The 15,998-nt window shown below is 42.5% G+C and overlaps 2 protein-coding genes across 4 annotated transcripts in view; both read left to right on the top strand.

The window, feature by feature from the left end:
- ENOX2 (ecto-NOX disulfide-thiol exchanger 2) overlaps positions 1–11,399 on the top strand; it is a 34,685-nt gene extending 23,286 nt beyond the window's left edge. For 2 of the 3 annotated variants that reach the window (XM_026674739.2, XM_026674740.2), the window contains exons 9-15: positions 1,483–1,603; positions 3,798–3,979; positions 5,487–5,594; positions 6,783–6,839; positions 7,398–7,506; positions 8,631–8,716; positions 10,890–11,399. In XM_026674739.2, coding sequence (XP_026530524.2) covers positions 1,483–1,603; positions 3,798–3,979; positions 5,487–5,594; positions 6,783–6,839; positions 7,398–7,506; positions 8,631–8,716; positions 10,890–11,024 — 798 coding nt within the window. In that variant the 3' untranslated portion in view covers positions 11,025–11,399. Of the gene's footprint in view, positions 1–1,482; positions 1,604–3,797; positions 3,980–5,486; positions 5,595–6,782; positions 6,840–7,397; positions 7,507–8,437; positions 8,607–8,630; positions 8,717–10,889 lie in introns of those variants that run through there. The other variant, XM_087972373.1, reaches the window with a different exon arrangement.
- A 372-nt stretch (positions 11,400–11,771) lies between these two features.
- On the top strand, positions 11,772–15,094 carry PIN4 (peptidylprolyl cis/trans isomerase, NIMA-interacting 4). Its single transcript, XM_026674743.1, has 4 exons — positions 11,772–11,894; positions 13,471–13,544; positions 14,541–14,660; positions 14,920–15,094. The coding sequence occupies exons 1-4, from the start codon at positions 11,855–11,857 to the stop codon at positions 15,076–15,078; spliced, it is 393 nt and encodes a 130-aa protein (XP_026530528.1). The 5' UTR covers positions 11,772–11,854; the 3' UTR covers positions 15,079–15,094.
- Positions 15,095–15,998: the final 904 nt, after the last annotated feature.

Consider the following 15,998-nt stretch of genomic DNA (forward strand, 5'->3'; position numbering starts at 1 on the left):
GTAGACCGGTTGAGCAGCAGGATTCAGGACCCTGGAGAGGGGCTCCAGTTGGAGCGGAGTGAGTCAGTTTATATTGTCAGGGTTCCAAGTAATACACCCATAGCAAACAGAACTCTGAGGCAGGTAGATTCCTTAAAGAACAGTTTTATTGGAGTTATCGTATTGGCACAGACTGGTGAAAACCGACTCTAAAGGTTCCCACAGTTTTCACCTGATTCAAAGTAAAAGTTTTCCCCCCTTTTCCCAAACAATCAGTCACATGGTCCAGTCAGGGTGCTTTCCGGTTGCTTGGTGACATCGCTCCTCCTCTCTTCGGTCACCTGTGGGAATGTTCTTGGTTCCTAGAGGAAACTATTTTGTTTTGGCTACCAAAGGGCAGCTGTCTCTTATTCCCCCTCCCTAACCCACAATCTCCATTGTGGCAACACTGAAGCCTCAAAGATTCAGAGTTGATACTTTGGTTTGATTTTAAAAAACCCCGCTGTAATCCAAACCTTCTGGAGGTCTCGGGAGAGCTAAGCCTAGTAAACAAGACGGAGCCTCCGTATCTAAGCTGGATATTTATAGAATAACAGCCGTAGTGGGATTCAATTTTTTTTACTACCAGTTCTCTGGGCGTGGCTCGGGGAGATGTGCTGTGGCTTGGGGACGTGGCAGGGGAAGGATACTGCAAAATCTCCATTCCCTCCCCATTCCTGGGGGAGGATTACTGCAAAATCCCCATTCCCTCCGCACCTCACTAACCTGCTTTCCAGCTCCATTCTCCTGTGCAGGGCAACCAAAGAAGACCCAGCCGATCAGCTGGGATTCGGGAGGCAGAGGATAGACAGGGGTAGGGCTAGTCAGAGGTGGGATTTGCCAGTTCTCTGAGCCACTCAAAATTTCTGCTACCGGTTCTCCAGAACTGGCTGAATTCCATCTCTGAATCGGAGCCTATATTCCCCAAAGCCTCTGTTGATTATGGTATCTGATGCTTGTTCGAATGCAGAATAAAAAGGAACCTAGAACACCTTCCTATTGTTTTGTTGTAAGGCTGTCTGTAAAAATCTAAACAGGGTATTCACATACTGGAGTAAATATATCTTGTTCTGCAGTAATGTTTGTGAAGATACCTCTTCGTGCTACCTTCTTTAACCTGGGGCTTTCCATATGTATGGAACCACATCTTCCATCATTCCCAGCCAGCGTGGGAAGGCATTAGATTCCCAACATGTGAAAAGCCCAGTTGTGACGAGGGAGGCCTATCAAACGAAAATCAGTTTTCACCAAGGCCAGACTGCTCTGTAGCATAAACAGACAAAGCAAAGCATTCCAGTTGTTGCCGAAGTGACTTTAATTTTGGAAGATCCGGACTAAGATAGGTTTTTATTGGAATGTATGAGGAATACCTGGAATGAGTCAAACTGGTTCAGTTTATATGCTCTTTTTCATGATGGGCTAGACCCAAAGTGGCTCATAAGAAGCATTTTTTTAAAATCTTAGGAACTCCGTAACCTTCACAACGATGAATTGATGGACATTCGCCGAGAGGAGGCAATGGAGATGTCTGATGATGATGATGAAGAAGCAGAATTACCCGAGAACAAAGAAACTGATGAGTCAGGTATCCATGGAACGCTTACAGTGTAAAAAAAAAAAAAAGAGAAGATGGCCTAATTCTATTAAGCAAAATCCAGCTATGCATGTGTGATAAGTAGAATTATTCCTGTAAAAGACAAAGTTACCTTACAGAGCTAAGGTAACACCGTTTTTGGTTATTTAGCCTCCAAGTAACCTTTACTGGAATATTAGATAAGATATTGGGTTAATTGGGTTAATTTCACAGCATGTTTTCCCAAAGGTGTTTTTCAAAAGGCAACTTTTTCACCTTTCCTTTCGGAGGTTCCAAAAAGGTTCCACGTCCATTTGCACTATTCAGGTGCAAAGGGCACAGATGAACCTCCACGTGGCTTCAACGACTCTCAGGGAGAACACTGAGGACCAGAGGACTGCAAGGAATATAAATCCTTCCGTTCTCCACCGTTCAGTCAGAACCGAAGAAGCTTCTTGGATGAGGAGCAAATTGTCTTCAAGGAAAAAGAGAGAAAGTCCAGTTGCCTTTTTAAAAAAAAAGCACCTTGCGGACAACCATGAATTGGATGAATCTTCATAAACATCTGTGTGTGTTCTATAATTATTCACGATGGGCCCATCACACACACACATTACAGGGGATCTACCTGAGCAATGTATCTGAATTTTACAGATTTATACATTTTACAAATCAGGTTTAAAGTATGGAATGTTGAAATGCAGCTGGAGAATTGCACTAACGGTCATTGTGGAACGTCAAGGATGGGCCGTAGAAAAATGCTTTGTTTCTTAATGATAATGCTGTTGTTTCCAAATCTTCTTTGAGATAAATATGATAAGCTGATTTGTGCTGGCATATTAAAACAGCTCAGGCATGTATATAAAATAGGTGTAAGCCTTTGGTCACACAATCCTGTCTGCCATCTTGACTTTTATTGCCCCCTACTCCTTTCAACATTATAGCTGTCTCTGATTCAGCTGTAATGTCACAAATGCAAAGGAAAGGGAAAAAAACATTGCTTGTGGTGAGTTGGGTGGCAAACATATTTAATAAATAAAATAAATCTAAGAGAACTAATCCTACAAAGTCCAATTGGGTCAGCTACATTAACATCGCACATGCAACAAACGATAATAGAATGAAGTCTCTTACAACAGCCACACTTTATATGATGGTGTCCAGACTTTTAGCTCCCAGAATTCCCCTGCCAATAGGGCTACTGAGCATTCTGGGAATTGGTTCTCCCATTTGAAGGACCGCCCCCCTGCTTGGGATAGACTGGTTTAGCAATGTTGTGGCCTGCCAGCGGCCAGGGGAGCTGGCGGCAGACTCGAACAGTGAGGAGGTTGGGAGGAACATGGGCCAGTCCTGGAATCTGGGGAAGGCTCTGATGAGTGCTCTGCGTCGGAAGCAGAGATGGGGCCAGGGCCATCCGACAGATATCTGCTGCCTTCGGAGTCTGAGATCAGCGGGACAGAAGAACAGCTGGAGCCTGTTCCCAGTGTGCACATGCGCAGAGCTGCCAGGGGAAGGGAACAGTTAAGGAACAAGGGTCAACTCAGGAGTAAAGGCACAGGTAGACGGTGAATGGCCCTCCCATAGGGAATAAAGAGCCAAAGGGGAGTGGTGTTTGCAGGAGACAATTAGTTCATTTAATTAGTGTGAAGATTAGTTGTGACTCTCAGAGACTCCTTGCCAGGTATTTCCTTGTACAGTATTGCGCTTGGAAGCTATCAACCTGGCAGCTCTCCAAACCTGATAAGGTCTGTGGTTGTAATTCACACTCGAAAGACTGTTTGCTGGGACTTTGCTGGATGATAGGAATTCACATGAGTCAAATAAAAAGGGGTTTTGTCAGAACAAGGAGTCTGCTTTAGCAATAGCAATAGCACTTAGACTTATATACCACTTTACAGTGTTTTGCAGCCCTCTCTAAGCAGTTTACAAAGTTAGCCTATTGCCCCCAACAATCTGGGTCCTCATTTCACCGACCTCGGAAGGATGCAAAGCTGAGCCAACCTTGAGCCTGGTGAGATTTGAACTGCCAAATTGCAGGCAGACGGCAGGCAGCAGAAGTAGCCTGCAGTACTGCATTCTAACCACTGCGCCACCGTGGCTTAGAAGAAGACCACCTAAAAGATATTTGCACCGGGTGGAATTCTGAGCTGAGCTGTGTGAGAAGCCAAACTAGCTCATCTCGGATTTCTCTCTTCCTCCATCCCAGTTTTAGTTTCACAAACAGATGCGCTGAAGGAAGAAAACAACAGCTTACGGTGCCAGCTGGATGCCTACCGAAACGAAGTCGAGCTCTTGAAGCAGGAGCAGGGCAGAGCGGGGCGAGAAGATGAGTCCAGCAAGGACCAGCAGCTGAAAATCCTCCAGCAGACTTTACAAGGAATGCAGCAGGTGGGGAAGGGGAGTGGGGGTGGGGGCTCTCTTGTCATGCTTGAATGGTTCCTCTCTGTCCTGTCCTTGGAGCCCAAGCTTATCTCCTTGGGAGACATGTCCAGGTAGTCCTTGACTTACAATGATTCATTTAGTAACCGTACAAAGTTACAACGGCACTGAAAAAAAACGACATGACAATTTTTCACACAAGCATTGCAGCATCCTCACAGTCACGTGTGTCAAAGCGTTTGCCTCATGATTACTATTGTGAGACAACCTAGGAGCAAAACACAGCACACAGAAACTTAGACATTTAACAGTGGTTTATATACAAGACATATACAGAAATATACGTGGTAGGCAAATACCTGACAAGCAATCAGTCTTCTTATCTCTACACGGAGAACTCTGCAATGGATACAGGACACAAGGAGAGAAAAACATGCCCTCTAATGACTGCCTTTATATATACACCTCTTAAAAAGGTAAAGACTTCTGTGGATCCACTCTGTCTTAAAAGGGCAATGCCCACACTATGCTGATTCATCCTCATTGCATCAGCCTTACATCAACTGGTCAGCTCTTAAATTTCAATACCTTAACAACATGATCAAAATTCAGACACTTGACAACTGACTCCTATTTATGACAGTTGCAGCATCCCCGGGGGTCATTTGATCACGTTTTGTGATCTTCTGATAAGCAAAGTCAATGGGGGAGCCAGATTCACTTAGCAACTGTAGCAAGAAAGGTCATAAAATGGGAAAAAATTCATTTAACAGCTGCCTTGCTTAGCAACAGAAATGTTGGGCTCGGTTGTGATTGTAAGTCAAGGAGTTACCTGTAACCTTTCCCAAATAAAAGGCCAGAATCGGAAAATAACATTTAACACAGCACAGTACTTAAGCAAAATGGTTTGGTTGAAACCGGCATATGTGGACTGATTGAGGTAGATTGTAGGGGTGACACCGAAATATAATTTTATCGTATTTTATTTATTTATCTCTATATTAAATTATTGTATTTTATTCCAATTTCATTTTAAATCGTATTTTATTCCAATTTCATTTTAAATCACATTTTATTCCAATCCCATTTCAAATTGTTTTTATCAGATTTTAATAATAATTTGTCTCTGGAACTCTCCACTTTGATATGGCCCAAGGGTTGATCAATAAAGTAAATTGAACTGAACCAAATAAAAGGTACAGTTGGCCTGTCCCTTTTTAAAGGACCAAATCAGATGACACACTGCAGTAGGCAAACGCTTGACTTCTCCCCAAGTCTTCATCAAAAAAGAAGATAATTTAAAATAAAAGCAAGCACAGGAAAGAGGAAAAGAAGGTTGAGTCTTCCCAAGATTGAGATGTAATCACCTCTAGAGCCAAGCTTGGCCTTTGTTCTGTTTATTTGTGCATTATTTAACTTTTGCATTGCCTGGGTCGGGACTGTCTTAAATTACTACATGGAGTAGTAGTAATATAAGTAGCACATTGCTAAAGTGCATTTCCTTCCTTCCTTTCAGCATCTTCAGAAACTGCAGGAAGACTCTGAAAGGAGAGAAGCTGAACTGGAAAAAGCGAAAGAAGAAAAAATTCAGCTTGACAAATTGCTTGAGAGACTGAAGGAAAAGGTACAAATTGCTCTTAGCTATTGATGCTCTTACGGCGCTGTTTCTTGACCATGGCAATTTTAAAATATGTGGACGTCAACTGCCAGAATTCCCCAGCCAGCCATTACAATCGTACAGGCTACATTGCTTTGGACAGTGGGCTTCTCTGATTTTTTTGAAAGAGGAGGCTGTTATAGATAGGTAGTAGTGTCTGATGATGGAGGTTTAAAATAGTCCATTATACAGTTTTGCTCAAAACAAATAATTTTGCAATGTTCACTTCTGTTTCCCTGAGATTTCAAAGAGTATGGTTTTAAATATATGAGGAGTAATCAAGCATGTGGAAATTGGCAACGTATTCTGAAAAGTAGTTGTCAGAAAGAAAAGAGGAGAGAGAGAGAGAGAAGGAAGGAAGGAAGGAAGGAAGGAAGGAAGGAAAGAAAGAAAGAAAGAAAGAAAGAAAGAAAGAAAGAAAGAAAGAAAGAAAGAAGAGAGATAAAAAGAAAAAGAAAGAAAAGAAAGAGAAAGAAGAAAGAAAGAAAGAAAGAAAGAAAGAAAGAAAGAAAGAAAGAAAGAAAGAAAGAAAGAAAGAAAGAAAGAAAGAAAGAAAGAAAGAAAGAAAGAAAGAAAGAAAAAGAATTTAAAAACTGCATACCAATAGTCTAAATTCTGTGCCAAGGAAATTTTCAGTTTGGATAAATGCAGACATTCCATATGCCTGATTATTTGAGTACAGCAACACTTAGGTGCCTGTCAGTTACAATAGTTTAATTGACTTTTTGAATTTCCATTGGAGAATTTGGATGTTTTCCATATAAATAAATCTTAGTTTTGTCTCAGAGCAAGATTGCTTTTTATACCAGCTTGCCTTTTTATACAGTGCTTCTCAGCTGCCTATCTCAACAAGGAATTCTGGGTGGCAAACAGAATTCAAATAAAATGAAAACAATTACAAACATTACAAAAATGAAAATCTAAAGCAACCAAGTCATTAGCACAATTAAGAAGGTCCCTGCACACATGTACATCGAAAAAGATTAGCTGCTATGCCAGCTTTGTTTCCTTAAATTAGCAAGTTAACTTACTGGTAAACTCCTTATTAAACTTGGCAGCAAAGCTCAGGATATTAGAATCATCAAGAAGGCAGAAGGATCTTGCATGAAGAATTATACACTCCAGAGATTATAACTTTTCCTTTTTCCAATGCAGCAAGACCTGGCAGCTGGATCTGACAGAGAGAAAGACTCAATGGAAGCTAAAGATCAAGTAGGTTGCCTCCTGAACATTATGCATGATAGTACTTACCATACTCTTTGCATTGCGGTTCCATTGCACCAGATATATTTTTTGTTATTCTGTGTGAGAAAGAATGAGAATTTCAACTGGGAGTGAAATATGAAGTTGCTTCTTCCTCCAGCCTGCTTGTTAAGGGATGTCCTTTAAGTTAATTGCCTATGGCAGTATAGCTATTCCAATGTCTGCAGAGCACAATTAAAAAACCAACGTGTTGTTAAGAGACAAGTCTTGGTCAACATATTGATTACTCTTAATTCTGTGTGGTTCTTGTTGCTCTCTTGAGTTTGATGGTTTGCTTGCAGACATTTCATTACCCAACTAAGTAACATCATCAGTGCTATTGAGAATGGAGTTTGCTCCCTTTTTATATACAGTAGTTTGGCCTGCTTGTATTGCAGAATGTGTGGTTTTCTGCTTAGTAGTTCCTTCATTGGGATACTGTTTGATTGTTTGTCTGGTGTTAATCCCTGCTTATCTGGATGTTGACTGTTGATGGACTCTTTTATTGGTCCCCTTAATTTCTTTTAGGACAGTGGCTTGTCAAACATTTGCTTCAAGAGTCCAGAGAAGGAAAGACTACTTGAGAAAGGACTTCACTGCCACCCTTTAAGATTGGAGAGGGACGCTTTACTAGTGGGTAAGGACTCCTGAGCTGCTGGACACTTGGAAGTTTAGATTTAAATCAGGACCATCGGAAGATGCCTTGCTTAAGGCACTATTTAGTTAGCTCTGAGAGGTCCACACACTGATTAAGAGAAACCACCAGGGATCTGAATCCGACTGAACATATCCTGAAGGCAAAGCCTGTGGAACCACACTTAGAATAATGCATCCAGTTTTGGTTAAAAGGTAAGGGTAAAGGTTTCCCTCACACATATGTGCTAGCCGTTTCTGGCTCTAGGGGGCAGTGCTCATCTCCATTATGAAGCCGAAGAGCCAGCGCTGTCCGAAGACGTCTCTGTGGTCATGTGGCCAGCATGACTAAACGCACAAAGGCACATGAAATGCTGTTACCTTCCCATCAAAGTGGTCCCTATTTTTCTACTTGCATTTTTTTACATGCTTTCTAGGTTGGCAGAAGCTATAAAAAGATGTTGCGGCTCTAGAAAGAGTGCAGAGAAGAGCAACCAGGATGATTAGGAGACTGGAGGCTAAAACATATGATGAACAGTTGCAGGAACTGGGCCTGGCTAGTCCAGGGAAGAGAAGGACCAGGGGAGACAGGATAGCAGCCTTCCAATATTTGAGGGGCTGCCACAGAGAGGAGGAGGCGGTCAAGCTATTTTCCAAGGCACCCAAAGGCCAGACAAGGAATAATAGATGGAAATTGAACAAGGAGAGATTCAACCTGGAAATAAGGAGAAATTTTCTGACAGTGAGAACAATCAACCTATGGAACAGAAGTTGTGGGAGCTTCATCACTGGAGGCTTTCAAGAAGAGACTGGACTGCCATTTGTCAAAAATGGTGTAGGGTCTTCCGCTTGGGCAGGGGGTTGGACTAGATGACCTGGTACAAGGTCCCTTCCAACCAGATTAACAACCTGAATCCATTTTATTCCATCTATAGAGCAAGACAGGTTGAGCATGTTTCAGCCCTGGCCCAGATCATCTAAAAGCAGCTGTTCCGTGCACAGAATGGCTTGTGACCACAACCTTTCCTTCTTTTCAAAATACGGCCAGGCTCTTGTAAGAAATTAAGGTGTGTTCTGCGCTGCCATCTCCATCTCTTGGGAGTAACACCCTCCCCAATTTTTTTTTAGGGATCATCTCAACTTTTCTGCATGTTCATCCTTTTGGGGCAAGCATTGAATACATCTGTTCTTACCTCCAGCGCCTGGACAGTAAGGTAGGTACATTAAAATGTAAACCTCTAGGTGTTCTTGGCTACCTTTAGATGCATTCCAAAGAGTCTTTTTCTGCTTTTGGACTGCTTCTTTTCCATTGAGTGGGTTCATCTTGAGCCAAGGACAAGTAGTCCTCAGCTTACGACCACAGTTGACCCCAAAATCGATGTTGCTAAGCAAGACACTTGTGAAGTGAGTGTTGCCCCATTTTTACGACCTTTCTTGCCACCGTTGTTAAGCGAATCACTGCAGGGGTTGAGTTAGTAACACGGTTGTTGAGTGAATCTGGCTTCCCCATTGATTTTGCTTGTCAGAAAGTCTCAAAAGGGAATCACGTGACCTTGGGACGTCATAAATATGAAGCACTTGCCAAGCTTCTGAATTTTGATCACGTGACCTGGGGGTACTGCAACAGTCGTATGAAAATCAATTGTAAGTTACTGTTTTCAGTAACAATCACTAAACAAATTGTTGGAAATTGAGGACTACCTGTAATGCAAACTGTGTGCCTGAATCCCTATGGACTGAGTTTGCACCTCATCCTAAGATATTACTTTTAAAGAAGAAAAAATTGTGAAATCTGAACCTCTGGGATTGATAAAACCATGGTTTATCACTTCCTGTAATGTCTGGTTTCTTCAGTAGGCCCTGCTCAAAAACATAACTTGGTATGACATGCAAACCTAATCATGGTGCTCTATAAAAGCATGTGTCAGGATTCCAGCATTTACTCCAATTAAACCATGTGACGGCATTGGGCGTAGCCAACTCTGAGATACGTAATTCACTGTCATCCTTGATCCTGCTTCCCCACTCCCACCCCTCTGGGTGTATCATCCAACACAAAACGTCCATAGCTAAGAGTCATCAATCATGCTCTCCAATTAGATTTTTTTTCACAGCAGAAGCTTCAGTCATCTGATCAGTCTTTGAAGAAAATATGAATGGAATGTACTTTCGATTCCACACTGCTGCCTGCTCTTTGAAACTCCCCCCCCCCCCCATTCTTTCTGTTGTCAACTATAAAACGTGTATACAAAATGTTTTATGAATTGACAGCATGGTTTTTGGCTTAGCATAATGTGAATGCCTCTGACTGAAGTTTGTTCAGCAGTATGGTAAGACAATATGTTGTGAATTCAGACCCTGAGTAATTGAGGATGCCATGGGCCTGTTACAGAGGCCTGCATCCATCTTCCTAAGCATACAATGACAGGGGTGCCCAACCTTGGTAACTTTTTAAGACTTGTGGACTTCAGCTCCCAGAATGCTGGGTGCCTGAGGAATTCTGGGAGTTGAAGTCCAAAAGTCTTAAAAGTTACCAAGGTTGGGGATCGGTTAAACCAGGGGTCCCCAACCACCGGTCCGCGGACGTGCGGTCCGCGGAACAAGTCCTACCGGGCCGCTGGTTGCTGGGCGCCGCCATCTTTTTGATGAAAAGTGCTTCCGGTGAGCTTTTCCGGGTAGAAAGCTCACGGAAGCACTTTTCATCAAAAGATGGCGGCGCTAGCGCCGGTGAGCTTTTCCGGGTAGAAAGCTCACCGAAGCACTTTTTCATCAAAAAAGATGGTGGCCCCAGCGCTTCCAGTGAGCTTTCCGGGTAGAAAGCTCACCGGAAGCACTTTTTCATCAAAAAGATGGCGGCGCCCAGCTGATGCCGGTACCGGGTCGCGGTGCCCAGCTGATGCGGTACCAGGCCGCGGCGCCCAGCTGATGCCGGTACCGGGCCGCGGCAGCAAAAAGGTTGGGGATCGGTTAAACAATAGAGAGGGACTACTTTTCATCACCTAGTACCATTCTGTAAAGAAGATCTGAAAAAGAAATTTCGTGACAGAACAATTTATCAGCGGAACAACTTGTCTCCAGAAGTGGTAAATGCTCCAACACTGGAAGTTTTTAAAAAAGATGTTGGATAACCATTTGTCTGAAGTGGTGTAGGGTTTCCTGCCTAAGCAGGGGGTTGGACTAGAAGACCTCCAAGGTCCCATCCAACTCTGTTATTCTATATTCTAAGATGTTCTTCAAAAGACAGAAGGAAAAGTAATATATTGAGATGTCTAGCATGGCAATCAACTTAACCAGAGGATTTTGATGGCAGTTTTACCACCTCAAATTTAAGGGCTTTTATCCCAGTTTGTTAGTTTTAATGACATGCCGCTTCTCTTTTTTTTGTAGATTTGCGCCACTGAAGTGGAAAACCTCATGACAGGACTCCAGCATACTTTCAAACAAGAGATGAACGGGGTTGGCGCCAGCCTTGAGAAAAGATGGAAATTTTGTGGTTTTGAAGGATTGAAGACGATCACCTGAACTCGAAGCCAGAAATCCTTTGAACTCTTTAACACAATATGCAATATTTGCAGTACACATAGATACAATTTCCAGTCCTTGAACTGCATCAAGAAAATTGTGGGGGGGAGTTTTTAAGGACTGTAAGCTTGTGGACGTTGTTTTGTTTCTTTGTTCATTACTCAAACGAGCCTTTTTTTCCCCCAAAGGACTGTCATGCACACTCTTGGGTTGATACTGACCCTATCTTTTGGATCTTTGATACTTTTTACAACTCCCGTTGGCTAGAAACGTTTTAATAGTTTCTTTGAACATGACACACTCAGGCCTCTGTTTAATGTTTTTACCATTGAGAGCAGCTCAAAGAAAATCAATACAATAAAATATTCAATTTTATTGGAGATTTGGAGATGCTTCTGGCCTCTCACATAATGTAGAGATGCTCAATATTTAGAAGCAGAAATTTCTGCAGCATTGCGACGAAAATGTGTTTATTTTTATTTTATTTATTTTGATTTGTCAATCGCTTACAAGATAAAAAAAAAGTGTCAAAAAAGTGAAGGTTTCAAACTTGTTCAAATTTGGAGTTGAGGGTGGACGGGGAACATTTTGGGGTAATCGGAGCAAAAAAACAAAAAGCCCAAAAAGCCAAATATATATACACACACAAAAAGCAGATTTTCCATCTCAGATGCTGGGATCATTTACTTAAAAGTCTGCCTGCAGGCATCACCCAGGGCGACTGTGCCGGGGGGGAGGGGGGGGCTTGCTTGTCTCAGTCGCGTGCGATGACGTCACAGGGAAGCGACCCCCCCCGGTGCTGCAGAAAGGCAGGAAGAAGCCCGTAAAAGATGCCTCCGAAAGGGAAAGGCGGCGGCAAAGCGGCCAAAGGTGAGAGATGGGAGCGGGGCCTGCGATTTTTTCTCTTTCCCAGTTTCTGCTTCCCACTCCTACTGGGAGAGGAGGAGCCGCCGGCCCTGTTCTGCTCGGCCAGCATGATGCGGTCTCGCCTTAAGGTGGCCGGGCAAGGAATTATGGGAGCTGTAGTTCTTGCAGATGCCTGCCAAAGGGGCTCGCCCTGTTTAGAATAGAATAGATATTGGAATGAAAGAATAGAATAGAGTAATAGGAAAAGAATAGAATAAGCATAGAAATAGAATAAATAGAATAAGAGAAGATTAGATTAGAGAAGAGAATAGCTTCATTGGCCAAGTGTGATTGGACACAAGGAATTTGTCTTTTTTGCATATGCTCTCAGGGTATATAAAAAAATACATTCCTCAAGAATCATAAGATACAACACTTAGTAATAGTCATAGGTTACTAATAAGCAATCAAATCATACTAGGAAACAATAAAATCGTAAAGATAACAAGCAACAAGGTTATAGTCACAAGTGGGAGGGGATGGGTGATAAGGAGTGATGAGCAGATTAACAATAATAGTAGTGCAGACTTTGTAAGTAGTTGAACAGTGTTGAGGGAATTATTTGTTTAGTAGAGTGATGGCGTTCGGGGAAAAAACTGTCCTTGTGTCTAGTTGTTCTGGTGTGCAGGGGTCTATAGCGTCGTTTTGAGGGTAGGAGTTGAAACAATGCATGTGGTGGAAGCCCCAAAAGATGGCAAGCATGTGTATTGTGGGAAGGCCCCCCCCCCAAAGAATGAAATATTTGGAGAAATATTAAAAAGGCAGGATAAAATATTTCCCCTAAAGGAGAAATACAAAAAATTTTAAGGGAGGCAGAAACCAATCCCAGTTTCCCTCCTCCAAGCAGAAACTGAGGAGGCCGGCTTTTAGAAATGCAGATTTGGTAATCCATTCAGAAAGGCTGGGTCAAGACAGAAACTCAGATAAGCAACAAACAAAAGGTTGACAAAATGAGCTCAGACAAACACCTAGGATTTGCATTTCCCCTTTTGCCTATAGAGCCAGCCATGACCCCTACATGACCCCAAAGGAATCCAGAAGTTATAAAACCCACCCACTCTCTACTGCATTTTGTCAGCTCTCCCAGAATCACATGTGGTGGGTGGTTCTGCTTCATCAATAAACGGACCTTCTTTCCAATCGGCCTCCAGCCTCCATTTTATTTCCAGTGCCTTCCTCCCGGCTTGGAACTGAACCAGATGGATTTTCCTTCCAACACATGATTCTTCTAACATTTTCCTGCTTGAAATGTCTTTGAATGTTAGTAGCTCAGGTTGGTAGTTTAAGTTTTACGATCCAAAGCGCACTGAAGATGTTCCTCAAATGGGGATGAAATGTTTGCAACCAAGCTCGGAGCTCAAAGCAACATTTTCATGCTTGCTGTCTGATTCCACCAGGAGGTGAGGTATGATAGCCTGGAGCTCAGATGCGCCCAAAACATCCAGTCCAGCCCTGCCCATCCGATTCAGCGAATGGAGGTGCAATCAGGTGAATTCTCCAACCAGATTCACTGTTGCTTTCCCCTCTTGTGTCTTGAAAGGAGGAGCATCTTCTGGCAGTGACACAGCCGACAAGAAAGCTCAGGGGCCAAAAGGAGGAGGCAGTTCCGTGAAGGTAGGTCTTCTGGTCACCCAGTTTGAGGTGGCAGCCAAGGATGCCATGCCAGTCACGAACAGGGTGTGAGAGTAGAATGAGGTGTCATTCTCTCAACGCCAGAAATATTTCAGAGTGGGAAAAAGTTCAGAAAGAAAGTGGCAGAGATCTGGATTTGCCCCCCCCCACCCCAAATGCCCGATATCCTAAATGTGTTGATATGTTTACGTTCAGTAAATAAAATTAGAGATATTCGACTTGAGTTCTTCAAATCAGTTTTGACTCCTGGCAGTAATATGGACAACTCCCTACATGTTTTGTGGGCAGCACATTTATATGAAAATATAAGCAACAACTGAACAATGCTTTGGGATAAGAGAAAAATCACTAAATTTAAATGCTACTGCCAAATAAAGCTCTGCTAATGCAAATCTCTGGCTGTTTGCTACTCAATCTCTTTTTCTGAAGATGAAAATGTGAATCTTGGACTATCTGCCTTCAAAGGCACTCTTTGGCAATTAGAAATCAATTAGCCTGGATTAAAGTGGCTTGCTTTTTAGCCTCTCACCATCCTTAGTCAACTAGCCATAATTTGGGAACATGCATTAGAAACTGTATCAATAATTAGCCAGCAAGAGGTGAATGGAACTGTGGCTTGGCTTACCAAGAAGAAGGTAACTGTAGGAGTAAAGGTAAAGGTAAAATTCCCCTGTCAGTTGTGTCTAACTTTGGGCACAGTGCTAGAGTCGGGTCATTGGCCAGCATGGCTATAAGCCAAAGGCACATGGAACTCACCTTCCCACCGAAGTGGTACCTATTTATCTACTCACATTTGCATGCTTTTGAACTGCTAGGTGGGCAAGAGCTGAGGCAAGAAACAAAAGCTCACCCCATTGCTCAGAACTCGAGTCTCAAACCCAGGCTGTCAGTTCTCCAGTACTCTTAAACTAAATGTGGAAAGACCACCCTATATATATCTAATCTCTGTTTTGGGTTGGTTTTTATTTTTATTTTTAGGTGAGGCATATTCTGTGTGAGAAACACAGCAGAGCTCTGGAAGCCTTGGAGAAGGTCAAAGCTGGAGTGCGCTTCAGTGAGGTCGCTGCACAATATAGCGAAGACAAAGCCAGACAAGGGGTAAGTTCTTTCGTTTCTCCAAACTAGAGCAAGAACGTTTGCAGAATTCTCAAGACAAATAAAGTGTTTTCTCCAGTGGCATGACTAATCTCTTGCTTTTGTCCCAAATTAGGTTTCTAAAGTTCCTTAACTATAAGAACTGAAATGCTGAATTAATGAATATATATAGAGAGAATATTCTCTAGCAAATGGGTTTATATAGGGTGGAATAGGTCATTTTCACCATCCTTTCCATCCTTCCCTTGTGCTTGTTTTCCAGGGAGATCTGGGCTGGATGAGCAGAGGCTCCATGGTGGGGCCTTTTCAGGAAGCAGCATTTGCTTTGCCCGTCAGCAGCATGGACAAACCAGTGTACACGGATCCCCCCGTTAAAACCAAGTTTGGATATCACATAATCATGGTGGAAGGGCGGAAATAATAAATGTTAGACACTACGCCAGGAGTTTTTGACTCTTTATTTTTCTCTCCGCTTGTCAAGCGTTGCGGAAAAAAAGAAAGATCTGGCTTTTCTTTCAGTGTGTGTTGTAGCTGAAAGGTTTACTGGCTCCAATCTTCCCAGTTTTTCCTGACTCTTTTATTTGGTTACCTGCTTGTGATACAAAAATGGACATCAAGTCTGAATGATTATCTACTTTGGCTATCCAAACAAAGCAAAAGCTCAAATGTGCACATGCATTCATGTGCTTATGTATGTTTGAATTTAATAAAGGGGAATATTTGTAGCTCAAGCTTGACATGAGTCCTTGGTGCTCTCTGAGCTTGGTTGTTTTCTTGCAGACGTTTCATGACCCAACTAGGGAACATCATCAGATAGCTTTGAGTCATGAAACCTTTGCAAGAAAGCAACCAAGCTCAGAGAGCACGAGGACTCCTCATGGATGAATTTATCCTGCATTTTCCTTGTTGCAAAGTCTTGCTTGGGGATTATTTTTATCGGAGCAACAGTAATAATTGTGTTATATCGGTCAAAAATGAAGTTTATTTTACGCTAAAGGTTAATCTATAGAGATTCTCAATCATCCAGGTCATGGTTGTTCCAAAGGTGCATTTTTAAAGAAGCAACTGGACTTTCTGGTTTTTCTTCAAAGACGTTTCACTTCACATCCAAGAAACTTCAACTAACTGGATGGTGGGGAATGGAAGGTTTTATATTCTTTGCAGACAGCTGGTCATTTGCATCCTTTTTTTATCATTAAAGCACTTGGAGGTTTATCTGTGTCCTCAGAATCACCTGGCTCATGTAGTCTGCAATTTTTTTTGAAGTCAATTCCTACTCCCACACCATTCAAAGAGTGTTCATCCCAAATTGTCTTAATTGAAAAAGGCTCTGCCACTGTA

Source organism: Notechis scutatus, chromosome 10, assembly GCF_049901735.1.
Source record: "Notechis scutatus isolate UNSWTSFEM ecotype Mainland chromosome 10, rNotScu1.2, whole genome shotgun sequence".
Classification (NCBI taxonomy): Eukaryota; Metazoa; Chordata; class Lepidosauria; order Squamata; family Elapidae; genus Notechis; species Notechis scutatus.